The sequence below is a fragment of the Callionymus lyra genome, chromosome 12 (assembly GCF_982586985.1).
Source record: "Callionymus lyra chromosome 12, fCalLyr1.hap1.1, whole genome shotgun sequence".
Taxonomy (NCBI): domain Eukaryota; kingdom Metazoa; phylum Chordata; class Actinopteri; order Syngnathiformes; family Callionymidae; genus Callionymus; species Callionymus lyra.
The window spans coordinates 19,072,490-19,099,318 of record NC_141829.1 but is presented as its reverse complement, the minus strand read 5'-3'; the positions used below and the strand labels follow the sequence as shown (position 1 = coordinate 19,099,318).

The following is a 26,829-nucleotide window of genomic DNA, read 5'->3' as shown; positions in this document are numbered from 1 at the left end:
GTTTTACACATCACGTCTTCGTTGTTGGGCTAATTGCTACATTCAGGAAACACCATTTAGAGTTTATTTAGTTTATAAGTGATGAGCAATTATTTTAGGTTTATTACAACTCACACCCCTTGACTAGTCTCGTCCACACCCGAACACGATAAACACGTAGATCATGTTAACAATGATTTACTCTCGATTACCACAAGAATAAAAAGAAACCGGTCAAATATGGTTTTATATCTTTAATAGTCAAAAAAATACTTCTTTTGGCTTTTTAGTACATAAACCACCTCAGTCTGTTCCTACAGTGATTACTGTCCACTAGGAACTGAAAAGTGCACAGTGGTAGACCTGCTGCCTTCAGTCCACCTCGCAGAGTTAAAGGCTACTTCAATGCTTTCGGAAAAACAAACAGTGACATGACATCCATGAACAACTGCCATAGTACAAGTGTCTGTTGAGCCAGCGTTGAAAGGGAGAGAGGGGGGGGGGCAGCCATGCTGAAATCATACTTGAACAAAAATGAAGCAGCAGAAAAACAGGCCCGCCTGTTTGTGGATTTTCTACTCCATCAACTATTTGGTTGTTTTTATTGTAGAATCCTCAGCAGCGTTTTTTTTTTTTTTGGTTGGCGTCGGAAGCTCCATCACCGTTTCTTCTTCTGTTTCAACGACTTCCGTCGCTTCACGATCATCTCGTAGAGTCTGTCCATGCCCTCGTGGAGCCCCTCGCCGATGATGGCGCAGGCGGGCTGGACGTGGTAGCTGGTGGCCGGCGTGAGCTCGTGCAGGGCCAGCTGCTTCTCGATGTCGGCCACGGCCAGCGACTTGGGCAGGTCCTGCTTGTTGGCGATGACCAGCAGCGGCGTGCCCTGGTTCTCGGCGAACTTGGTGACTTTGTGCAGCTCCGTCTTGGCCTCCTCCAGCCGGTCCACGTCCACCGAGTCCACCACGTAGATGATGCCGTCGGTGCAGCGGCTGTACGACTTCCACAGGGGGCGCAGCTTCTCCTGACCCCCGACGTCCCAGAAGTGGCAGCTGATGCCCTTGGCCGTGCCGTTGCTGAGCTTGATCTTCTCCGTGTTGAAGCCGATGGTGGGCACGGTGTTGACGAACTCGTTGAACTTGAGCCGGTAGAGGACGGTGGTCTTGCCGGCCGAGTCCAGACCCAGCATGACGATGTGGAGCGACTGGAAGGCAGAGACGTTGGAGAAGCTGTTGCCCATGTTTTGTTTTTTTTGACAAGCTGTAGTGCAACAATAATAATAATTTAAAAAAAAATGTTTGATCAAAAAAAAAAAAAAAAGGGTTCTAGGACGTGACACCCCGGGTGGCTCCGGTGGCCCTCGGCAGCAGCAGGGGACGCGGTGCGCCTCTGCAGGACGTCATTAGTATTCTCCACACACACTCATTTGGCGACGCAGTCTTGACTCCAAAACCCTGGGAATCGCAACACAAAAGACACACAGTTCCGGAAGAGGGGAATCCTGGGAAATCCTTCCTCAACGTTTTGATATTCCAAAAAAAAGATAAATCTGAAATTAATCCGCTTTTCTTTATCTTTTTTTTTGACCCCCCCCTGTTGCTGTCGCCTCGCGTTTCCTTCAAAAGACGGAAAGCGTTTCCTGGTGTTGTCGCAACGTTCGTCCTCATCGGACGCTGCGGCTGCTCGATAAACAACACCGCAGAGCAGGAGGCGACGTCGGAGTGGCCCCGCCCCTGCGAGGCGATTGGTAAAATCACGCCGGGGCACTAAACCCCGCCCCGCCGGGGCCGGGAGCCGAGCCAATCAAAAGGGTTTCGTAAAAAAAAAAGCTGTGACGAGAACGAATGCGAGATTTGAATTGCAAATTAAATATTAACCATTTTTAATTTATTTTTATCCTATTATTGCTTTTTATTAATTAATTTAAATGTCAGATATGGTAAGACTTTTGTGAATTATTTCGTTATCACAATGTCTGCCGCCACAAATAAACTTAGAGGTGAAGGACGCCATCTTCTGGTGAATTAAAGTAGTGACAGGAAATAGACTTAAATTTGATTTTTATAATGACTCTGATATGACTTTAAGGGCCAGATTTGATAGATAATAAAATAAAAACAATATATGGTCAATGATTCCATGTCAACTAAGTTTTAAATAGTGAAAACACAAGATAAGATCATTCTAAATTTGTATCAATTTTTTAAATTGTAAGTAAGTAAGTAAGTAATTTATATTTATAGAGCGCTTTTCTAGACCAGGGTCACAAAGCGCGTAAACAATCAAATAATACCCAATAAAATAAATACTTAAAAGGTCAAGATAACACCGAGACAAACCCAAGAGTCTCAGAAAATCTAATTGTAAACATTTATTAGGAGCAGATCGTGATCCCGTATGTCCCACATAAATCAGCACTTCATACAACATTTAAATTCGTCATTTGCAAGCCTAATTTCCATTTATTTTATTATTAAAATAATTCCCTGTTGTTAAATGGGCAAATAAAGGGGGCCAAACATATACATAATGAATGAACTTTTGAGCCAAAAGAAAGACTCAAATAAGTAAAAGACACTAGTAGAAGTACCACAATATAAAGAAAATAATAAATGAGGAATTAGATATAAACTTTAAAATATGTCAATCATCATCAAAGTATCATATAATTTTCTATAGATGTTGTTCAATTAAATATGTGGAAATACTGAAGGGATTTGCAAATGTAATACAGTTCTATTTAAAAACAGCAACAAAATATATATGTTTTATATACAGAGTATTTTGACGGACACTAGCCAAAAAAAGTGACTTCTAAAAATGTTATATGAAGGATTCAAAAACTGTTTTCATACTTATTTATACGTTTAATCTTTTCACATCTAGTCATTTGTTGTTCTCTCTCATACTCTGATCTCTTACAATGCAACTAGAAAAAGAAAAGCTTTAAGTACATATTCACAGAGAGATTGGTGTATATATTTGGAAACGGTATCATTTATTTGAGAATTAAAAAAACATAAGTTAATATTGATGCAGAATAATGTGTTTTAACCTGCATAAATAAAGACAACAAAACAAAGTGCACGTCTGCACCCACACATAAGCAATATGTGAATTTTTTCCCTTCCCACCGTGACCTAGATTCGTTCTCTGCATATCTTAGTGATAATTTTAATTATAACTAAAATAGTTTTCCCTTTAATTACACTAGACTCTAATGGGGATACAAAATCGACCAGTGTCATGTTACACCAGCATAATAAAATGAATTACATGTATTTGTCAATTTATAGTTAACCTTCTTTTAATTTTTCCTTTTGTCGCCCAAAACCCCCACTTTTAAAGTATTTTTGTTTTTACTTATTCAGTTCACCCTCCTCCTGGAGTTACGAGACATTACTTTGAATTCTCTATTTTGGGATCAAGCATCCTTTGTTGTCAACTTATTAGATTTAGCAGTGTTGTGTTATAATATGGACTGAAATATGAAGTGGCCGGAATGAAACAATTTCTAAGTTCACTAATGAGCGTAATTACATAGAAATTAGTTTTTATTTTCATTTCATATTCATAAAAAATATATTTTTAATTTCAATTATTTTCTATTGTGCTGGCCTCCCCACATTTGAACCCTAACCCAAAAAGATGAGAGTTGTAATGTACATTCTGGGTACCTTCTTTCTTACTTACTTCTACTACTTTTAAACCTTTAAACTTTAAAACTGTATCATGACACTGTGTTTTCAGTTTGTAAAGCCACTAGATGGCACTCTCTGCTTTAAAAATAATTGACTCTGATCTAGTAAATCAGTGAAATCTGGCATTATTTTCAAACTTAGAGTGCCATCTAGTGGACTTTTCAGATGAAGACACTGTATCCTATTACAGGGCCGTTTGTCACTGTTGAAAAAGTCAGAGTTGAAACAAGGATCACCGACAATATCCCTTGACCTGTAGCTCCATCCAAGATCTCACCTTGCCGGGTATAAATTACCTTAAGAACAGTGAGAAAACTGTATTGAACTAGACAACCGTGGAACCTGGTGGTCAATGACTTGAAGACCGCTGTAACAAAGGTTACCATCATGTGGTCAGTTGGGACAAAAATACAAGTATTTGTCATAAAAATGCTGAGGTGAATCCTAAAAAAACCATCTAAACTGTGAAGCATGGGAGTGGAAACATTTTTGCTTGGGGCTGTTTTTATTGCAAAGAAGACAGGACGACTGATCCATGTTAGGGAAAGGATGAATCGAGCAACGTATCGTGAAATTGTAGGGGAAAAAAATTCTCCTTCCATCAGCGAGAAGATTGATGATAAGATGTATCTGACAACTATATTTTCTTCCTTTCACTGTCCCGGTCTGGCTCTGTGGTTGAAGCTGGACTCACTGGTGACAGTTTCTGAGAGGAGATCACTGGACAAACTACTGATTGACTAAAACTATAGAAAAACATATTTTCACCTTTATTTTCATGAATTATTTCACAAGAAAAGAAGGTCAATATATCCAGCTATTATCTTTAAAAAAAAGAATAACGGCAAATTTTCACAAAATAATAAAAAGTTTTTAATCTGTTGCACAATTTCATCATCATGAAGTTGTTATTTTTACAGTACATACAATTCTATTTCCTAGTGAGTTTCCTTATTTACGTCTTCAGGGGGCGTAGAATGAGACACACCCACCGATATATTCAAACAATGGCACGTTGTTTTGTCTACAAAGAAACCGTATTTCCTCGACTGCGTGGTTCAGATAAAAGTTTTGACGAAACATATAAAATCATTGTTTTAATTCACGTTATTTGTGTAACAAAAAAGCATCAGTGGTTCACATGATGACTTAAATACTGAAGCGACAAGATCTTCTGATGGATTCATAAATAAAGTGACGTCAAAAAGTGTTCTATCGCTGATTCTAAATCCTTAATAGTGTTTGTTAAAAAAAGTAAACAGCAGTAGAAAAATACACAACTATGCTAGACAAAAAAAAGTGTATAAATATATATATATGGCAACACATCCACAGGCTGAAGGTGGCGCTGCAGGATCAGCATGTGACAGCTAAAGGACGTTCACAGTCTTGGATGTTCATCACACCAGAGCGTTCATATGGCACAGTCGTCCTGTGAGCCGGGGCTGAAGGCGGAGCTCCGGAGGGTGTCCAGGGAGTTCACCAGGATCAGGGTGCCGGTCAGATGCTTCCAGCCTTTGGTGATGGGATTCTTCATCTTGTCCAGACCCAGGTGCAGCTCCTGGATGACGTCCCTGTAGCTGTCGCCGATCTGCGCCGCCCATGTGACCAGGAAGTCATAGGCAGGTTTCCACATGGCCTGCAGAAGAAAAAAGGGGGTTCATACATGTGCTTACAACCAGGGACGTGTGGTCAGTGGAGGCAGGTGAGGCAGTGCCTCACCTCTCAGTTCGCAATCCATCACAAACTGCGTTGATACATGCAACTGATGCGCGCCTGTTGCCAATATAATGCTCACAGATACGTTTATTTGCCTTGATTTTTCACAGTCCGACTGATGTCTTTAACCATTAAAGTTTAATGTTTGTAAGGGTCTTATTTAGATTTGCTGATCGGAAATACAACCGCGGTTAAAGGCAGAGCTTGAGGCACAAACTAATGAGCCTCATCAAACTACGTCTCATCTCCATTGAGGCGGAGAGTTTTTCAAACTAAAGGAAATAAGGTGGACTTTTACAACAAAGTAACAGAGGTTTGTGTGGCGGAGAAAAGACGTATGGACTTTATCTACAGATAAAATGAAGGCCAGAAAAGGTTTTAATCTCAATAGTATTAAAAAAATAAAATAAGACTTAAAAATATATTGGTCGTTTATATTGACCCATTTAATACTCAATACTTATCTTTTCATGATAATAAACTTTAGTCCTTTTTACATAAATCTAGCCAATCACGTTCATCAAAAGGCAGGTGAATCTTTCATTACTGCATCACTACTTACACAGACATGTGTTTGAGTCATAGTAACTTAACAACATTTTACAATTACAGCGCTAAAGAGAGTTCTCGCTAAACTTTCAGTCGGAGGAAATTAAGAGCATTTTATCAGCTGCGTCTTCCTTGTAATCCTTTATTATCACGTTCATACTCTACACTGTTTAAATCAGACCTGGGCAAAGTCAAATGCGGCCCTTTGACTGTATTTATGCGACCCCTGTAATGTTGAAGTAGGATAATGTATAAATGGTTCTAATTCATTAACAAATGTATTTTGTATTCCTTTACATTTTCAAATAACACTTCCCTCCTCTTTGTGTGTTATTTTTTGTGTATATATTAATCCCTCAAAACATTTGTTTTTCAAGTTAATTGAAGAAATGTTTTGAAAAAAACTCATCTATACAAGAATAAAACTGCGGCTTATTTAGCTTAATAAATGTCATGGCCTTATGACGCATGTCCTTTTTTTTAGGGATTTTTTTGTATTTATTTTTGCTTGACGGCCCCTAACAACATTCACAGAATTTAATGTGGCCCTTGAAGAATTTTAATTGCCCACCCCTGGTATAAATCCATGTTTGCTTATCCTTTTTATTATCTTTATTATTATTATATTATTTTATTATATTATTTTATTTTAATAATATTATTTATTAGTTCATTCATTTTTTTTGTATATCCATTGATTGTTTAAAACAAATTCACATTTAGATTTTCAGCCAATGAAAGGTCTCAGATATTTAAATATGACCATGGTTATATCTGGTTATATATTGTATCGTTAACCCTGTATTGTGATACATGCTAATAGGCAGATTCTACTATTTTCAAAGGAAAAATCAAGTTAACAAAATAAATGGATAATAAAAAAAATGGATCTTTTGTCAAGTATTTTGATGTAAGGAGTGTTGAGCGCTTTTTCTCTATCGTTGCAAACACAATTCTGTACTTTTTAACTTTTGATTTTTAACTAAAAACCTTCTTCTTATCCAAGCCTCTTATCTAAGCACATCTTTGTTGATACAACCTAATACAGTTGAGAGTCTTTGACCTCGTAAGCGACACAGTGGGAAAGCAGATCGTAGGAGAAACGGTTTCATTGTACCTCACTCTCCACCACGCCGTTCTTGTCACGGTGCGGCGCCTCGTAAGCGTCCATCTGCTGGCGGGAGACCTTCACCAGCCTCTCGGCGAGCTCCCTCCAGCGTCCGGCCACCTCCACCGCCGTGGTCAGCAGGACAAAGTCCATGACGAGTCGGGCGACGAGCCCCTGACAGTCCATCTTCAGCAGCGCCTGCGACAACACACGAAAAAACAAGCACAGAATCAGCTGAGTCGACACAGGTTGAGTGACAAAACAGGTTAAATATGAATCAAGAACCGTTATTTTCAGTTGCGGCTCACACACACACACACACACACACACACACACACACACACACACACACACACACACACACACACACACACACACACACACACACACACATAAATCCGCATTGGAAGCTTTTGCATATTTCACATTCTTTCAAGGGGAAATAGAAACATGAGCTTTGCCACGCTCCTGAGATCTTTGCTCACATGGAAGTGGAGACATCTCAGATGTATATACACGACTAGAGGGAAAACTATAGATTCATTTTTATATTTATTTTCACGCTTTGAGACAAGAAGAAACATGACATCAACGTCTATATCAATTATAAATATTAGTAATTAAGTAAGTAAGTAAGTCATTTTTATTTATACAGCGCTTTTCCAGACCAGGGTCACAAAGCGCTTAAACAATCAAAACAATATTCAATAAAGTATATACTTTAAAGGGCAAGATACAACTGATAACACAACAGGAGTTCCAGGAAATCAAGGAAAAGCCTGAACAAATAAAAACGTCTTAAGATGTTTCTTAAAGGAGTCAGTAGATCCATCAAGCGCAAAGAGAGAGGAAGATCGTTCTAAAGCTTAGGAGCAACAGCCTGAAAAGATTTCTCTCCTCTGGTCCTGAGTCGTGTGTGAGGAACCATCAGTAGATTCTGATCCACAGACCTCAGAGCCCGAGCTGGGGTGTAAGGCTGGATCAGATCAGTGATGTAAGGAGGAGTCTGACCATGAATAGATCTGAAAGTAAGAACCAGAAATTTAAAGTTGATCCTGAAAGAAACTGGAAGCCAGTGAAGAGTTTTAAGGATCGGAGAAATGTGAGTTCTTCTACTTGAGCGGGTCAGAATTCTCGCTGCAGAGTTTTGTATCAACTGCAGGCGAGACAGCTGCTTCTTGTTAAGACATGAAAATAAACTGTTACAATAGTCCAGACGAGAAGAAACAAACGCACGGATTACAAGCTCCAGATCATGTTGTGACAACATTTTCCTAAGTTTAGAGATTTTTCTCAGTTGAAGGAAACAGTTTCTGGTCAGTTTTCTGACCATAATATTACTTTGGAGGCGACGCACACGCGCAAATGATTCGCTGATTGATAGATACTTGGTTTAAATCTAGACAGGCCATTGATCTCAAAGATTTCCCAGATCGTGTACCGACACGGCTGAATTAAAATTGGGTGATGAAAACGGCGCCCATTTAGCTCGAGGCGAGGGCGACTTATACACGTTCACATGTCAGTCACGTCCACCACGTCACCTATTTCGCAAACTCACAGATACTTATAAACTTGAATAGAATTAAAAGGGAAATGACTCAACCCCGGTACAGTGTGTACCAGTGGTGAAATGAGTGTTTAAGATAAAAGCTTAATTACTTCAAAAAGTGGCTTAAAAAAGTTTTTTTAATGCTGTAAAAACCTTTTTTTTTGGCTGGATGTGTACGTCACTTCCGGTCTTTTCTACAGCCAGTCTCAAAACACTCAATGAACTGCTGCTTATTTCACTTTTGCATTGTGTCTTGACTTTTTAAAACTGAATGTTCCTCCTTGGTTTCGCCCTTTGACCTTCTATAAAAAAGTTCAGATCACAAGAAAAAAATGAGTTAACTTTATGTTTTATAAAGTCAGTCACACAGCACTGGTTGACCTATAGATTTTCTGGATTGAAATGTTGGTTAACTGGTTAACATCGTTTATGTCTGGCGTTTGTGACAAGAAAACTAAAAATAAAACAAAGATTTCCAAACGTTTCTGAGGATATCCGTCGTACACACACACAAACACACATGTGTGCACCCCTGCAGCCCCTCTCCACCAGATTGGTGCATTCGATCCATGTGAAGGAATGTGTGGGACAACAGGATGTTGAAAAGGGAGGGGGGGGTGGTCAGCAGGGTAGGAATGCAGTCCAGGCCACCTCAGTCTGTCGGGGGTGATAGTTGACCAGACCAGATGAGACTCCATGCAGGTGTATGTGGCTGAATAAATGTTGCTGAGTCGGTTTAAATTATATATTTAATATATGTTCATCCAGGTATCGTCAGATCTCAGTGACAATACTGTGATTTCAAGTACAATATACAAGTCGCTTTTAACTATATATGTTTACAAATACTTTTTTTTTTTGGTCGAGGTTTTCTCTTACTCTTATTTTATATTAACATTTTTCTTTTTTATTCATAGTAACTCAATGTAAATATTGTCAGTAAATGCTTATACACGTTTATTTTTGGTGCTGATTTATAGAATGTAATTTCTTAACAATACGTAAATAACTGAATTTTTCTTGATATTCTAATAGCATGGCATATTTTCACTTAGTAATAATCTTCGATATGGCTGCTTTCTCCATGGTATTAAGGACTTTTTTTGACGGTCCCTAACAATAGTCGCAGTATATACTGTGGCCCCTTAAAGTGATTTAATTGAGCACCCCTGGTTTCGATTATTTGAATAGGTTTATGGCTAAACAACACCTCAATAACAAAACTAAAGTTCTGTCAGTTTTGCAGAAGTTTAGCTTTGACACATCAGCAGATAGATCCCCTCTAATATCATCATACTTCATAAATAAACATAAAACGAGGAAGAGACGTCTTAACTTCCTCACTCATTTACGTCTGACTTCCTCTACCTTCCCACAGATGACGTATCCATCCATCTACTGCCCTCTGTGTTTGTCCATCTCATCTCGTCCTTGACCTTCCTTATGAAACGACGGTCAAGGAGGCAGGATCCTTGCGTCTACACTGTATACAACTTTCAGATTCCAAAAAAAAATGAATTTCCTCCAAACAGGTGAGGTTTTACCGCTGAGAGACAGAAGACAGTTGAACAGATACAGAGCAGAGATAGAACCAAAACATCAAACCAACAACATTGTGCACTCAACTGTTTTTGATCTTAAGTTTATGGATTTTAAAAAGCTTTTTTTAACAACACTAGGGGTGTTTACTGTCAAGAATCTGACAATGCGATACGTATTACCATACAAGGGCACCAATACGATATATTGCGATATAGTAAGAACAAGGATATATTCCGATTATTGAGTACTTTACTCCGGTACAGCAGAATTTACAGACTGCAAGGAAGTCGTAACTTCTTTCATTTGTTTAAAAAACATAAAAAAAAAAAAATCTGCTAATAAAGCAACTGGAGTCAACTGTATCCTCTTATCCTCAGTCTTTACAGGTATCTGTTGGATATTATGGTTCCTTTAGCTGCTGAAGACATAATGAGTGATGCCATCTAGCACCCAGAGGTTTATTGGAAACCACATGAACAATCACTTTGAATTGCATGTTATTTGTAAAATAAACAAACAATTGTTTTACTTTAAACCGAGTATTGAACACTAAACCATAAAGAACTATGGTAAAAAATATATGATATAGCAATATATAAGGGGCTTTCTTAGAATACTTAAAATAATTAAATTCATCCTTATCTATCATGTATTAAATATGGTATACATTGCATTTAATTGATGAGAAAATGCTGAGCTCAAGCTATATTATATTTACCAACCACTAATATTATTGTGATTGTATCACTGCTGGTGTTTTCATCACTGCTTGTGTGAGAAAGGAACGTGAAAGTGTATGACTTGGTGCCAGGACTCTGAAGTCTTACTCCAACCTTGGAGCGTTAATAACTCCTTTAAGTTTATGTTTGGTGGAAACCTTTCAGGTAAGATAATAACCGCTTTTGAAACTGTGACAAAGATATGACAGGGACCAGCTCTGTGAATCAGAAATCATTCAGACAGACATGTAAACTCTGTTCTTCCTTCACATTTGCAAAAGTAAAAATGTGTGACTTAAACCAGATCTGATTTATATTCTTTGTTTAAGTGTTAAGTCAGATTCCTAACATGACACAAATTCTTATGTGGGCCTTTACGCCGCCCTAAAGAATACAAAAAAGGCCTGAAACTCCGGAAATCTCCCTTACTTAGTATGTAATACACATGGTTTAAATTACATAAAAATTGGACATTTTCATGGGGATCTTCTGCTCCTAAAACCTTCACAAGAGGTCAGTAATCTACATTAAAATCTACCAGTAATTTTGTAGAGGAAATTGAGAGTCACCAAGATCAGGCGGACGGACATACTTTGTAAAAGTATTCATATCTAAATATGTATATGTTTGTTATACATATATATATACAAACAAAGAATCAGAGGTAATGGATGAAGACACCATTATGCAGGTCAAGCTATGGCCGATGCATTCAGCTCCCGAACTGGACCTTCTGTTTATGTGAACAATGGAACAGGAAACATCTGGAGGCCTGAGATCAACAGTTCGCAACTCAAAGCAACTTGAACATCCCCTAAAGAAGACACAAAATGGTGGCAGCTGACGAATACTCCACTGAGGAGCTGGGGACATCTGTTTTACTCAAACATTTTGTACAGTTAGATGTACTTCTATGGTGGTCAAAATACATTACACTAAACAAGTATCTGCAAAATTAGCGGAGCTTACCATCAGGAGTTCTTTCTGGAAGGACTTCTGATCCTTGCCCTCCGAAGTGTTGCAGTCCTCCTTCAACTTCTCCAGCACACAAGCCACCCTCTCAGGCTCACTGTCCAGCTCTGCTCGGCAGAAGTGCATCAGGGGAAGGTTCACGTATCCCAGGGCGTCCGCGAACGCTCGCCAGTTGCCGATGTTCTCCATCAGGATCGTTCTCACCGACGCATATATGTAGGTGAGAAACTTGCAGGGCTTCAGCGAAAGCTCCAAGAGTTGGGACGTCATCAGTTCTGGCCCAGAGAGGTAAACGGGCTTGACTTTGCCGATGATCAGCACATTCTTCGTGTGGACAAATCCCAGTTTTCCCTGATAATATCCGATGTACCATTCCTTAGTCCACAGCTGGCCTTTCAGTTTTATCTTTTCCTCGCTCAACACAGCAACATAATCTCCTTTTTTGTACTCGAGCAGGTACTGGTTTTTGGTCTGCCGGATGACTGTTTTGATGAGCTTTCCAAATTTAAGGTTGTTTATCTTTTTGTCCTGGAAAATGGGATATTTGGTCGCCACGGCAAGAGGAGATAAAACTATTTTGCCCACTTCCTTTTTCTTGAGGAATCGGCGCTGCATGGATGTCTTGGGGCCTGTTTTGGGCGGTGCTGTTGGCGTTTGGACACAAAATTGAGCCAGTATAGAATCCTTTATGTCTTTGACTTGGATTCTTAAAGTGAAATCAGAAATGTCTTCAGAGGTTTGCGAAGCTATCATGTAGACCAGCCGACTTACTTTACCTAGTTTGATCTGAAAGCCCTGCACCACACACGCCTGCTTATTTACCTTGACGGCATAGTTGGACATGTTGGAGTAAACCATGACCTGAAGGTCCTGTGGTTTTGACAGGTGAAACTGGTGCTTCCCCCACAACTGCAGGACAACTGGAGGCGCAGACTGGGCCTGTTTGCCTACTTCATTCACCAAAAGGCTTTTCGGTGCACAGTCATGACCGAACATGGCGACGACCGTTTTAAAAGAAGGATGAATGTGTTTAGGACCGTAGACACCGAGAGTAATCTTTTTGACTACATTCTCCCAGACTGTAGTGCCGGGAGATAATATCTTTGTTTGACCAACAATGCAAACATACATGCACGGCTCCAGGTTATCCAGGGTAACCTGGATGGTGTCCTCGTACATATAGTGCTGAGGAATCTGCGTATAAGGCCCCTCTTTGCAATCGCTCCTGAGACACAGGATTTCCGTGGTTTGCCTGCAATCCGTTTTAACTAAGACAGAGAGTTTCATCTCAAGGGAAATTGTGGTTTTGGTTTCCATATTACTAAGTTTAATCTCCACAACGGGGCTTGAGATTGTGCAACGGTCATTGTTGAGCTCGAGTGGAGGGTCAAGCAAGGCTTTGATTGAGATCTGCTGTGTTTCCCCCTCAAGAACGTGGCCCTCAGGTATAAGGATGCTAATGCTCGTGTCAGGGAGCTGTACTGCACCACCTGAGCTGTCCAGCCTACACACGATATTCGTTTCCACTGGTTGTGTTTGTCCCCAACCGGGGTTCTGTCCCAAAGAGTCCAGGTCATGACATGACCGGGCCAGTTTGCGGTGGCTAAGCCAGGCGGTCCGAAAGTCCTCCCTGCTTTGGAACTGCTCCGGCATGGGTGCTTTAAGGCCACTGAAGAAACTCGTCGCCTTCGGGCCATCCGACTGAGCTTGAAGGATGGACAGCTCCGATAGACTGTACGATCGTTTGCTTCTAAAAAACGGGTTGTCCCTGCGAAGTTGCCAAACCCCCGGTGAAGGACTTGGTGGGTTGTAAGGATTAAAGTCTAAATCGTTTGACTTAGTAGATCGAAGTATGGAGTGAGACTCTGGTTCAGAGTCAAAGATAAGTAGATCAACAGATTTCTCATTACAGTTTTGATCCAGTGAATGCTGGGGAACGCTATTCAGGAATGGGTTGGTGGAGTTGTGGCTGGCAGTGAAAGGATTATCAATTTTTGACGTGTTGGAATTAAGAATCATGTCTGCCCATTCTCCAAGAACATCCATTTCATCAGCAGTCTCTTCAATGGTGTCTCCCAAGGTGTCAATCATTCCGCTGTCACTGAAGGACGAGTCTCTGTAGTTGACGGGTTGAACGTACGCGGAAGGGATGTAGCCCATCTCCGTGTTGTTGTGGGCGTACCACCACTCGGCTCCTGACGAGTCCAGAACATAGAGCGTGTCCCCTTTGGAGAACTTCAAGGTGGTGAAGCTGGAGGGGCAGTAGTCCTTGATGGCGATGACTTCTTTGGCAGCGGTGAACGAAGCGGTGGCATCCAGACGTAAGACACTCGGAGAAGGAGCTATAAAGCAATATTGAACACAATGAATCACAGTTGCAGAAGGACGGCTGATTCAAATTTTCCTACCCACCCCTCTAAAATATACCTTGAGCATTACAACTAAGACATGATATTTTCAAGGTCTCTTCTAGGTCTCTTGATTACTCAATAAGGGAGGATTCCTGTTATTTCCTGTTTATTTTTTTCATTCACTTCACGTGAACTGCACTACACATTTTCATTTTAGTGATCAGTCTTTTTCCTCTGGGTCTGTACCATGTCTGTCTTTTACCCTGTGCTGTCCGATTGCCCGTCATTGGCTACACCTGGTGTGACTAACCTGGATTATCAGCATTTTATCAGCATTCCATTCTTTATTTCATTTGCTCTCCTTGTCTATTGCCAGTGCATTGTGGAAGTCTAGTCAGGTCTGTGTCAGAACTTGATTCAGATAAACTTTCCTGGGATTTTCAAAGAGCCTTTTAGTTTTTTGTAATGAATGCCATGTTTTTTTCCCCTGGATTTTTTCAGAGTCCTTGTTTTTTGATATTGTATAGTATGTATTTTATTTAATTTTATTATCTTCCATTGAGAATTTTTTCTTGATGTGTTGAAGCAGTAGCTTTACTTCAGCTTTGCATCTCAACGTTCATTGAATGCCTAATGGATGGCAACGTTCAAAATTCTTTCTACATGTGTAACCGAACCTTATAACCGTCGTGTCACCGGTTACGAAGGAGATTTATGACCGCCGATATGCCATCTTTCTATTGATGTTGTGCTATACAACCACTAGAGGATTCCGTCTCGATTCAAATACCTCAAACCTAACCCCTACCATCCCTTTCAGCTGTTGCCAAAACTATAACATTTAATATACAACATTTTTAACCCTGCAAATTACAAGTTTACAACAAATACTTATACTTAACATTATGTATGAAAAAAAATGTTTTACTTGTATCATTTACCGATCGTTCCTTATAGCTTGAGTCATTGCTGTAGAAGTCTTAAATCTTTATTTAAACCACAGTATCCTGTCATAAATTTAAATACAGAAATGGTTTTCCAAGGTGGTTACAATTAAGGGATGTACAGTATTGCTTCTTGCACTGACCTTTGACATCACTCAGACTCGACTGGGATATGCCTTCATTGAAGTCGATCAGGGTCCCCTCCGACTTGCAGCGAGGAAGGGGCGTCGTGTTGTTGGTGGTGGCTCGGATTCTGTGGGCAGCCATGTTTTCTATCCGTGGGGCATGAAAGCTGTTGAACAGGTTGCAACGTCCAATATCAGCAGGGCGCCATCTGTAGAAGAAAAACGACGATTTTAAATTAATTCAGGGAATACAATAGAAAATCTGTCTGAAGCCGCTTTGGTAGGCACTTTAAAAAAGACAACATACATCAAAAAATAAACGTTATATCAACTTGTTATAACCTACGTTTGCTAGTCATAATCCACCCTCATGCAGACTATTTTTATTTAGAGGTGTAAATTAATTTCAATTAATTAATACAATGAATATTTTGACCTTGGATATATGTAACATTGATGATTAATCTTGATTTTTTGGGGGGATAAATATAAAGATTTCACAATTTACTTCGGGAAATCAATGCATCTACTATATGAAAAATCACTGTCATTTGTTAACTTGTGGTTCCTCTGTTTTTTTTTTGACCATTTTACCAAATTGATTGGTGGGGCTAGGAAATATATTTTTTGCAAATTTTCAGCAGGAACTGAAAACAAACACTAAACCACTAACAGCTCCCCAGTGCCCGTAAAGACGTGTCATTTTTGTCCTAGCTTTTTCCCCCTCATTCTTATTTACAGTTCCCCCTGATAACACAAAAGTGGCCAAAAGCCACACCCACTGTTTATAGCTGTGAAAACGCTTTTGGTTTATTTGGTTCACAGCTTCTCCTTGGAGAACAGTTTACTTTATAATCCAAAGAAATAAATCCATCTAAAGGGTATTCACTATTTTGAAATGCTCAAGATCAAAGTTCAAGCTCGAGAAGCTTGAAGCTCCTCAAATCTCTCAGTGAAACAAATGGGAGGCTCCTTATAAGTAAGAAATTACTGAGGGGGAAATGCCAATGTGATGACATCACTTCCAATCTCAGCTGGCTCTGCCCACCGCCACGTTTCCTTTCCAGTTTCATTCCTGACATTGTTCCTTGACAGACAAACTCATTTTGAATAAAAACAACAACGATAACTTTTCTAGGTGCTGCAACTTTAGAGGATTCCTGCTTTAGACCAAAACAATTGCAGAGTGGATGCATAATTATGCAAGAAAACCATAGTTTTTGATTATATTTAACAGTTTACCAAATTCTAATGAATGGATTGAGATTCCTTCTACATGAATACAAACTTGTTTCTATTTATTAAACCAGTGTGACACCAAATTCAGGTGATCCTCTCCTCAATAACTGTGTAACTTGACTAGAAATGAACAATGCGTCGGTTCGATACCGCTGACAAAAACGGGAAAACAAAGTGCTGGAAATTGTGCTTGAGATATCAAAAATGGGCCCAAAACTTGAATAAAAGTGTTTCGTTTTTTTATTTGGAATAATAATATATATTGTATAACATGTTTGTATTTTAATATACTTTGTCTGATTTTTGATCTGCCGTTCAACCCATCATTTTAGGACAACATTTTGTGTGCGTAAGACCTCGTGCATCAGGGGATTTTCCAGGACGAGAGTGATGCGAGTCATGACTTTTTTTATTAACAAAAAGGAGACTAACATCAAAAAGAAAGCAGCCTTGCTTTTTGGTAAAGCACCCTGAAAGCCTTCAAGCACAGTATGGTCAGAAAGTTCAACTGCTAAAAACTTGTGAACTGCTTGTTAATCCTCTTCGGAGCTGCCCTCACGGCCACCTCGCTAATAATGAACTACTTGAGCATCACCTCGCCTCTCATCCTTCTCTCACACTGTCTCCACTTGATAAAACCATCACTGCTATCAACCTACACCACTCTTACAGCTCGCTACAAACCTCTATACTAGCCTCAGCTAACCCTGGGCACTTCTTCATTCATAACGTTTAGGTTAATTTTATGCATAAAGGTTTTAAATGCCCAATCTTTGCAGTTACAAGTTAAACAGGCTGGTTTTCATGCAAATATCCGACAAGTGAAAGGTTGCGGGAAAACCTCTTGACCTTTTGTGACATCATTTACATATCAGACATGGTTCCAGCACTAGGGGTGTTAGAAAATATTGATGCTGTATAGATATTCAATTGTATTGTATTAGGTATCGCTTTTTTTGGCTTTCAAATCATCCATTTTGTATTTTTATCATAGTTACTTTATGGTTTAAAAAAAAGTCTGTTTAAAATGAAAAAAATATGTTTTTTTATTTACAATTATCAAATATTCACAGGTTTTGTTAATTTTTGTGTTGCAATTAAAATTCCTAACTGCTAGATGGCAGCAGTCACGTACGTCCACCCCAGTTAAAAACAACAATAAAATCCTGTGAGATACCGGAAATGGCTGAGAACGAGAGGTAACAGTGGAATGTTCTTGCAATGCAAGAGTCAAGTAAGTAAGTAAGTAAGTAAGTACTTGGATAATACTAGTAAGTAAGTAAGTAAGTAATAGTTATTTGTAAAGCGCCTTTCTAGACCAGGGTCACAAAGCGCTTCAACAATCAAAAACAATACACAGTTAAAATAAATACTTTAAAAGGCCAAGACAAAACACAGTAGTCCCAGAAAATCTGAATGTACTATGTATTAGTTCCTAGTACAGTATCGCAATATATTGTATTGTTGCCCCTGTATCGTGCTGTGTATTGTATCGCCACATTTTTGCCGATACACACCCCTATCCAGCACAACACAAAAATACTGTCGGGACACATTTGTGAGAACGGCCGCACACAAGAACAAAAGCTTGATGGAGCTCAAACTGCTGCTTCCTGTTAGCACTTGGTCGTAATAGCAGCAAAAATAAACACCCTTGACCACTGTGGCACGATGGTGATGACTCTCAATGTCATTTTCAATCATCAAATTGAACAACACACACTGTGGCCGCAGCTTAAAGTCAAACCACACCAAACACATCGACAACACCTCTTTAACTACAACCATCCCTCTCTGTTGTTTACATCATTTCCACCTCATTCACGCAGAACTCGGACAAATTTGCCATTAAATATCATTATACTGACTTCTGCTGGTAAGTCAAATAAAGATAATTTAAATTACTTTTTGATTTGTATAACAGGCAAATTTGATCGTGTCTGGAAAGATTTGCATGCTGGAGAGAAGCATACAATGTTTTTTTTATCAAAATCATATTTGGCCTGTTTAAAATAAGTCGTCCATTTTCATTTCCAAATATTAACATTTTACGTTGTTTTTTTTGTTTTTTTTATCATTGCAGGCTGTTAAATAAACAGTGTATAATCTCAACACAAATGTCAAGTGGGATTAATGATTCGAACCCATTACCTGTGTCCATTCTCGTTTCTATAGAAGCTGCGTGTCTTCATGACGGTAGTGACCTTGTGAAAGGTAGTTAGACAGGTAGGTAGGTAGTTTGAGTGATCTATTGAAGCCCTCAGTGTCCTGCTTCATTTCGTATCTTTGTCAGAAGTTGTTACCCTAATTACATTGTCATATGAACGTTTAATTTATATCCTAAAACAATCTATTAATGGATTAATAAATGATACATCTTATACTGCAGTAACTACATTTCTATTTATCTTGGCCTTGTTATTTTCTCCTATTGTTTTAGGATGGTATTGTATTTCTCCCATTTATACAATAAAGATTAATTAACATAAAATGGTTACGTTATATCCCTATAAAATCTAGACGTATTGAAATGAATGTATCATTAAACACAATCTTTAATTTCCTTATAACTCCACTGGTATGAGGGATATGGCTCCGGGGCTACAGAAGACCCAGGACAAGTCTCTAATTGTTCAGTAACATAGGTGTTCGATTGAGAGACAAATCTGCTGTTTCCCAGTAATAGAAAAAAAAAGCTATTTAACAAATTGGCTCGAAAAACCTTCCCGTGTGCAATCATGGGATTAGAAAAAGAAAAGCAGATGCTGCATTCTCAGAGGGAGACGGCTGAACACCGACGGACTGATAGTGCGAAAACATTGGCAATGTTTAACTGTGCAGATCGGGAAACGACAAGAAGGAAGAGAGCATGTGCATCCAAGCGGAAAAGAACAACATTGTTTTCTCGAGAAAAGGTGCCTCATTTAGAGGTTGATTCAGACCGAAAAAATCGTCTTTTGTACCATCTTGTTTGCATCAGAACCATGTGAACAGAGGTTGATGTTAAGCGTAACTGTCCAATAGATGTGTGATAGAGTGTGTAAACATATGTTGTCTGTCCTAACGCTAATATAATAATAACGCTAATTTGTTTGTTTTTAACATCTTAAAAAGTGTCTAAGGGTTGGTATTATTTTCAAAATAATCCGTTCCTTTTTACAGATATAGGCTAAAAATGCAAAGCCTATAACTCTTATAATGTATCGATTGATGCTACGTTTATGTTGTCTTCATTTTCTTCCAAAATGACACAGTTAAAAACATCAAAATACCTCTTTGTTGCTCGTCTGTAATGTCCATCTTGTATTGAAGCAAAGACAAGAGGAAATTGTTTGGGAAAAACTTAAACATGGTCAATATTCTAAGCGTGTTTGTAGCAGAAGCTAAAAGGCTAACACGCTACAGGGACACAACACACTTACACTTATATCGCGATATTTACCCTGTGACATGAGTGCAAGTAGAAAATGAGTTAAATTTGAATTTTGGAAGAACTATCCCTTTAACTTATTCAATAGCTGCGGCTGAACGAGTACCGGTAGTAGTTCAGGTTGAATCTTAGGCAATTTTACGTTTTAGTTACGAAACTCAAATTACCGACCAGGATACGGACTAAATACAGTATATATTACAAGTGGTCCATGTTACAAAAATATGTCATACAGGTGAAAAAACTGGAAAAAAAAAGTTACCAGTTGACATTACATTTGTTGATCAACAAATACTACTAAATACTTTTTGCAATTTCGGTGCATGCATTAAGGCATTTAGCCTGCAAACTGGATCGCATGCATATGGCTAATTTTGTGTTGCAGACAAAGTAACCACAGATTTGTACAAGTTCTCAGTCAAGATTTACATTTTATGTATCTCCCACTAAAACTCCCAGAAGTCTACAGACATATTTCAATGCTGGCTTGACTCAGAGGGCGGGGTCAAACAATGACAGACAGGTCTCAGGCAAGCGATGTTTATATATAAACACGCATGCAGCGACAGATCGGGTCACGTAACCGCCCACGAGCCCTTTCATGGTTTGTTCAGATAGAGTCCATATGTCAATAAAGTTGTGTGAATGTGGTTCTGTGAGTTCATCAGGAAGATAACACATAGTAAAACTGATGCTAACTAGCAATGAAGAAAATGGATGTTTTTAGTCCATTATTCAGATTTTAATCATAAAAATGACATTTCTCAGAATACATGTTGGTAGATACAGTAACTACAGGCTGAAACTACACCCACTGATAAACTGATAAAACTGATAAAAAAAAAAAACTTTCTCTTACGCAACTGCACTGAAATATCAGTGTGTTCAGGTAACGTGGAAAATCCCGAAACATACGACCGACTGTCTACCAGAACTCTCTAGCTGCCTGTGTTGACTTGTTTGAAGCAGTCGAGCCTCAGCGGCACAATTTTTGTTTGTGTACTATTTGTTATTCAGGTGAAACTAGGGGTTGGTTTTTGACAAGACTATCCGAGAAAATAGTATCCATAACAATACTTTGATCACGATACAATAACGTCACAATATATCCCGATATTGTGATATATTTTGGTATTTTAGACAAAAATAATCTTACTCAAAAACTAAAAAAACATTTGATTAAAAATAAAAATAAATTAATTTAGTGAATAAGTCACATTCAAATTCACTCTGGACTAAGGATGTATTTTTATTTTCACCAAAACATAAATAAAAAACCATTGGGAAATTAAATAATTCGAAAAACAAGGTCATAGTATTGCGATGTATTGTTGTACTAATATTTTTCCAGACTGAATCTCCTACAGAATCCCACTTGTCAGTATACATAATAATGCAATCGTTGCTGAGAAAACTTTGGATTTTTTAAAATTAATTTACTGTAATGAATCACGATTAATAAAAATGTAACTTTCATAGGGGTTTGTATTGACACGAAACGCTTGATATGATACAAATCATGATACTAAAGTATCAATATATCACAATATTTTGACACTATGCAATACTCTACATTTTACAAAAGATAAATGCAGTGTTACATGCATAAACTACCTTGAAAACATAAAGTTTGACTTTCTTGATTTTACTTTAGCAACATATTAAGGAAGAAACTTTCACTTTACTTGCTTTTATAATACGTGGTGAACACAGTTGGTTTGTCTTGTAAGTGATGGGCTCACATAATTAATTGTTTACTAAAAATAAAATAGCTATTAAGAATATATTAATATTATATGAGAACATTGCTATATATTGTTCTTATCTATTTTTATTTTTTTTACACAATTCTACTTTATCATACAATCAAGTTTTGTCCAAAACATGCTTTTATAATTGACCTTTGAAAAAAAGTCCATTCTCTTCAGGCCCTTGTGTTTCTAGGGGAACCCAAACACACAGTGAGTGTTGCTCATCTTGAGCGTCTGCACTACAGTGTGCCACTGTGTCTGTACCACAATCAGCTGGTGCAGGAGAGTGACTTTCAGCAGCGTAAAGCTGATCTCAGATCACATGTGATGTTGATTTGAACAAAGAGATATATTCAAGTGCTGATCCAACCCCAGGACTGCTGCTCCTCCAGACAAAGTGAAGTGTTGTTGCTGGTTCTTGCTGTGAAGTGGGCGGCGATTGATGTTTTTATTTGGTAGTTGCTAGGGCGTGATATATTATTGTTGTAAATAATGACACAACCAAGACATAAAAACTAGTAAAAAATACCTCATAATGCCAACGTTTTTAATAGATGATTCAGTGGTCGTGACATTTAATTTGGACTTTTTTATCTGTAGTTCTGTCTTGAAAATAGTGCTGACATCTAATAGGGGTGTGTATTGGCAAGAATCTGGCGATACGATACATATCATGATACAGTAACAGCGATACGATATATTGCGATACTGTAGGAACAAGGATATGTTAGTAGTATTGTGAGTATTTGACTCTGGTGCTGCAGAATCTACAGTACAAACAGCATTTGTTTTGAAACCAAAATATCACCCAACCTCTGCTTTGATGCTGGAATCAGATGTATCCTCTAGTCCTCAGTCATCGGAGGGATCTTACAGAAATATTTTTAAGCTTCACTCGTTTTCTACTCCCCCTTATGTCGACTAAGGGTTGAGATCATTTTTCACAGTAATCCGATCTTTGATTTTTACAGTTACAAAACATTTTTGTTCATTTTGATGTAGCGACTGTGGACTAACTTCCTCCAAAAAGAAAATTAAAAACATCCATACACCTCCATACTGCCCATCTGTAATGTCCCTCTTGCATGAAGCCTCGACGAAAATAATTTTATATTTTCGCTTGTTTGTGGCAGACGTTTAATAAACAACAATGGACATAAACCCGAACTACTCCAAAGTTACCCCGGGTCAATATCACGATCTTATAATATAGAGTTATTTAATAATGAATTCCAACCCTTAGTCGACATTAGGGTGAGTGGAAAACGAGTGACGTTTGGATTTTGGGTGAACTATCACTTTATGCTGCTGGTCGATGTAAGGACTGCTGCCATCTAGCGGCTGGAAGCGTAATTTCAACACAAAAATAAATTAAAAAATGTGGAATATTTTCATGTAAATTGTAAATTAAAAATTATTTTTATGTTATGGTTTATAGATATACAAACAATTAATAATTATGCTTCAACTTCAATGTGATTTGAAAGCCAAACATGGACAATGTAAACATTGATACAGTGCTGTTGAATATTTATCTGTCATTATTGTAAAGCTCTTCACTGCACAAGGGGTTGTGGGTTCCATTTCAAACAGACAACAAGTGGGACTTATTGAGAAGATAAGAGCAGATCAAACCCCCACTCGCACTTAAATCACTTGTTATTGAACTCCATGGCAACCACAAGCATCAGCAACAGCAGCAGCAGCAGCAAGAAGAATACATCTGGCTCCAGCACAGCAAGACTCTCTACCTCCATGTTTTTTTTTACTCTTCCTCCCTCGACTCTTTCCTCTCGCTATCGTTTACGTCTGAAAATAATTCAAGATGCTCTGAGGAGGAGGAAGGAAGGGGGGTAAAAAAAAAAAAAGAAAAAGCAGCGAGTCACGTGACAGATTACTGCTCTCCTCGCCACCATTACTTTTTTTTTTGGTTACATTTGAAAACATCAGCCTTGAAAAATAATGACTTGATCCATGAATTTTCGACGCAAAGGGAAAAAAAGGCCAAAGCGGTTTCTTGTCGATTTTTTCCTGTCGCTCCTCTGCACCACTTTTCTCTCACCCCGAGAAAGAAAAGTTGGGAGACTCGAGAACAAATCCTCGGACTCGGGTTAAGTCTGCGTTCTGCTGACACAGCAAAGACAAGAAGAACTGACCTGGGAAAATGGTTCGTTCCGCAGCAGAGCAACAGGATCGGTGGAGGATTTTTTCTTTTTCTTTTTTTGTGTTGTGTGTGTCGAGCGAGTCTCCAGTGATGTGAGAGGAGCTCCTGGAGCAGCGGTGCAGCCCCGGCTGATGTCACCGGGACAGGGAGGGGCTTCATGAACATCTCCACCAGGACGTGATGTCACCTTGTGCGAGGAGGAGATACTTCAGAAGAAGAAAAAATAATGTCTGGCTCCTTTGTTTTTTTTAAAGTGTACGTATTTTAACAATTACATGATTTTTAAGCGTCACTAGAAATGAAAAATGAAAAAAAATGAATAGAAAAGTCATTCATTTTTTTAAATTCATTCTTCTATCTCTTTCCTTTTTCTGTTTTTTTTATTCTTTTTATTTGAAGTGCTCAAATACAGAATGCAAATTTGTCATTTGTTTCAATAAAAAAAAGCATTCACGTCAACACTGCTTTTTATTTAAAATAGTTGTGAAAGAAAAGACAAAAAAATAATATAAAAATGAATTTAAATAACCGTTATAAAAGAGTAAGAGTCAAACCATAATACATTATATTTCATTAGAGCAGACCTGGGCAAAGTATATGTATTTATGCGGTCCTCATAATGTCAAAGTATGATCATGTATAAATAGTAAGTAAGTAAGTAATATTTATTTATATAGCGCTTTTCCAGACCAGGGTCACAAAGCGCTTAAACAATCAAAACAATACTCAATAAAATATATACTTTAAAGGTCAAGATAAAACTGATTACACAACAGGAGTTCCAGAAAATCAAGGAAAAGCCTAAACAAATAAAAACGTCTAAAGATGTTTCTTGAAGGAGTCAGTAGATGATCAAACACAGAGGGAGAAGAAGATTGTTCCAAAGCTTAGGAGCAACAGCCTGGAAGGATTTCTCTCCTCTGGTCCTGAAGCGTGTTCAGGAATCATCAGTAGATTCTGATCCACAGACCTCAGAGCCCGAGCTGGGGTGTAAGGCTGGATCAGATCAGTGATGTAAGGAGGAGTCTGACCATGAATAGATTTGAAAGTAAGAACCAGAATTTTAAAGTTGATCCTGAAAGAAACTGGAAGCCAGTGAAGAGTTTTAAGGATCGGAGAAATGTGAGTTCTTCTACTTGAGCAGGACAGAATTCTCGCTGCAGAGTTCTGAATCAACTGCAGGCGAGACAGATCCTTCTTGTTAAGACATGAAAATAAACCGTTGCAGTAGTCCAGGCGAGAAGATATATAATTCAAAACCAGGGATTTTTTATTATGTCTGTTTTTACTTAGTTATGAAATGTGTCATTTTCCTCCGTTAGGAGGTAAAGTGCGATTGTTGTTATTTTTTTCATTGAAAATATACAATTTATTATTTACACTCTTTGCTCTGTAGTGTTTCTGTTTTTAAAATTATTTTTTCTGAATCAGTTTTTCTTACTGTATTTGTTTTTAAGAGCTCCTGAATTAACTTCATACTTAATGTCTTTTTTGTTGTTGTTGCTGGGAACTGATTTTATTTTCTCTTATATAGTTTGTAAAGTGTCTGGAGATAATTTTGTTTTGATTTTACAATTACAATATACTTAAATTGCAATAATTACACTTCATATTTAATTCATCTCATTTTAAATTCATAAAAAGATGTATATTTTAGAACAAATAATAATGAAGTGACATTATATATGAATTTATTCGAACAGAGTTGAAGAGATGCACTCCTAGTCATGCGTTCTGTTTGTATTTAAGTTGGTATTAAGAGTTTAGTTAATGATATTTGCTCAGGGACAAACTTTTATACAAAAACAAAGGAGGGGCATATAAAGCGAAAGAAAAAACTATTTAATGTACTACTCTACTTTAAATCTAATAAATAATAAAAATAATAATACATTTTATTTATATTGAATTTTTTGTCAAACATGCCCTCATAGTGCTACAGCAGTTACATTTATTCATTAAATTAAGTTACTTTTTTTTTTTCAATCAAGCATTTTTTTTTAATTGGCTAAAAATATTTTTGATGGGCAACAATTAATTACGAAAATAACCAAAATTGAGAAAAAATGAGCTAAAATAAAAATAAATATTTAGAGGTGAGCTAGTAATAAAAAAAATAAACACAAAGTAAAACTGTCAGTGTCTACATAATATTTGACTTTATGAGGGTATTTTGCTCAAAGCCCTAAAAATAAAAACAAAGCATCAGTTCTATAGTTCAGTTCTTAACTGTTGTATGTTAAAACATCAAAAACCAGTATTATTCAATTCACCAGACCAATCATTGTCCACTGAATATTGCTGTTGTTGTTACCGAAAACACAGTCAAAAACATTTAACAAAAAGTCAAAGAGAAACAGTAAATTTAGTGAATCAAAAGAGTAATGATATTTAAAAAACGATTATTATTAGTTGTAAATCAATAAATCCAAATCAATGACATTGGCTGTTGAAATATAATAAAAGGATATAGACACATTTTTAAATGGTGGACAATATTCGCGCACTTATTCTGTCCTTAGGTGACTCATTGTAACAGTGTTTAAAATTAAAATTCTCAACGATCAGACCTGTTGTCAAACACGACAGAAAAGGCTGGTTTGTTGACATTATAGCAAGTTAAACCAGTCCCACAATCTGCAGAAACAGTGTGTGTTTGTTCATTTTGATAATTGGAAAAGTCAATAAAAGTCAGAGATCTAAAGCTGTTACCACGAGCTATGCTAACAGCTAACAGCAACAACTCTCCTTCTGCGACCTTTTTTAACCCTTGGGTTGAAAAAGAGAAAAAGTTTTTGTTGTGTTAAACAACATGTTGAAGTTAATAAATAAATAAATGAACAAGAAAGAGGAAGAAAATAACTTCCTTTAATTCCTGTAAGTTCCCTCGGTCCAAACAACAAATCAAAAGGTCATCCTCATCTGTGAAGGCTTATAGTTGCAACAGTAAAGAACTTATTGGGGGTTAAAATACACCGAAATACTCT

At 37.9% G+C, this 26,829-nt stretch overlaps 2 protein-coding genes across 2 annotated transcripts; both read right to left on the bottom strand.

Moving 5' to 3' along the window:
* Positions 1 to 218: 218 nt before the first annotated feature.
* LOC148068563 (ADP-ribosylation factor-like protein 4C) lies at positions 219 to 1,651 on the bottom strand. Its single transcript, XM_087804706.1, has one exon. The coding sequence runs from the start codon at positions 1,214 to 1,216 to the stop codon at positions 638 to 640; it is 579 nt and encodes a 192-aa protein (XP_087660832.1). The 5' UTR covers positions 1,217 to 1,651; the 3' UTR covers positions 219 to 637.
* Positions 1,652 to 4,253: 2,602 nt separating this feature from the next.
* On the bottom strand, positions 4,254 to 24,217 carry LOC148068562 (SH3 domain-binding protein 4-like). Its single transcript, XM_087804705.1, has 5 exons — positions 23,835 to 24,217; positions 15,277 to 15,467; positions 11,836 to 14,180; positions 7,063 to 7,251; positions 4,254 to 5,316 (listed from the first exon to the last, which is right to left on the bottom strand). Exons 1-5 carry the CDS (start codon positions 24,005 to 24,007, stop codon positions 5,092 to 5,094), a joined length of 3,123 nt encoding a protein of 1,040 aa, XP_087660831.1. The 5' UTR covers positions 24,008 to 24,217; the 3' UTR covers positions 4,254 to 5,091.
* Positions 24,218 to 26,829: the final 2,612 nt, after the last annotated feature.

Bases quoted from the DNA above. Each gene is read 5' to 3' on its own strand.
- LOC148068562 (XM_087804705.1), bottom strand. From the start codon at position 24,007: ATGTTCATGAAGCCCCTCCCTGTCCCGGTGACATCAGCCGGGGCTGCA. The intron at 7,252-11,835 runs GTAAGCTCCGCT...GTGTTGTCGCAG, and splicing joins TCCAGAAAGAACTCCTGATG to GCGCTGCTGAAGATGGACTG. The intron at 5,317-7,062 runs GTACAATGAAAC...TTTCTTCTGCAG, and splicing joins ACGGCGTGGTGGAGAGTGAG to GCCATGTGGAAACCTGCCTA.
- LOC148068563 (XM_087804706.1), bottom strand. From the start codon at position 1,216: ATGGGCAACAGCTTCTCCAACGTCTCTGCCTTCCAGTCGCTCCACATC.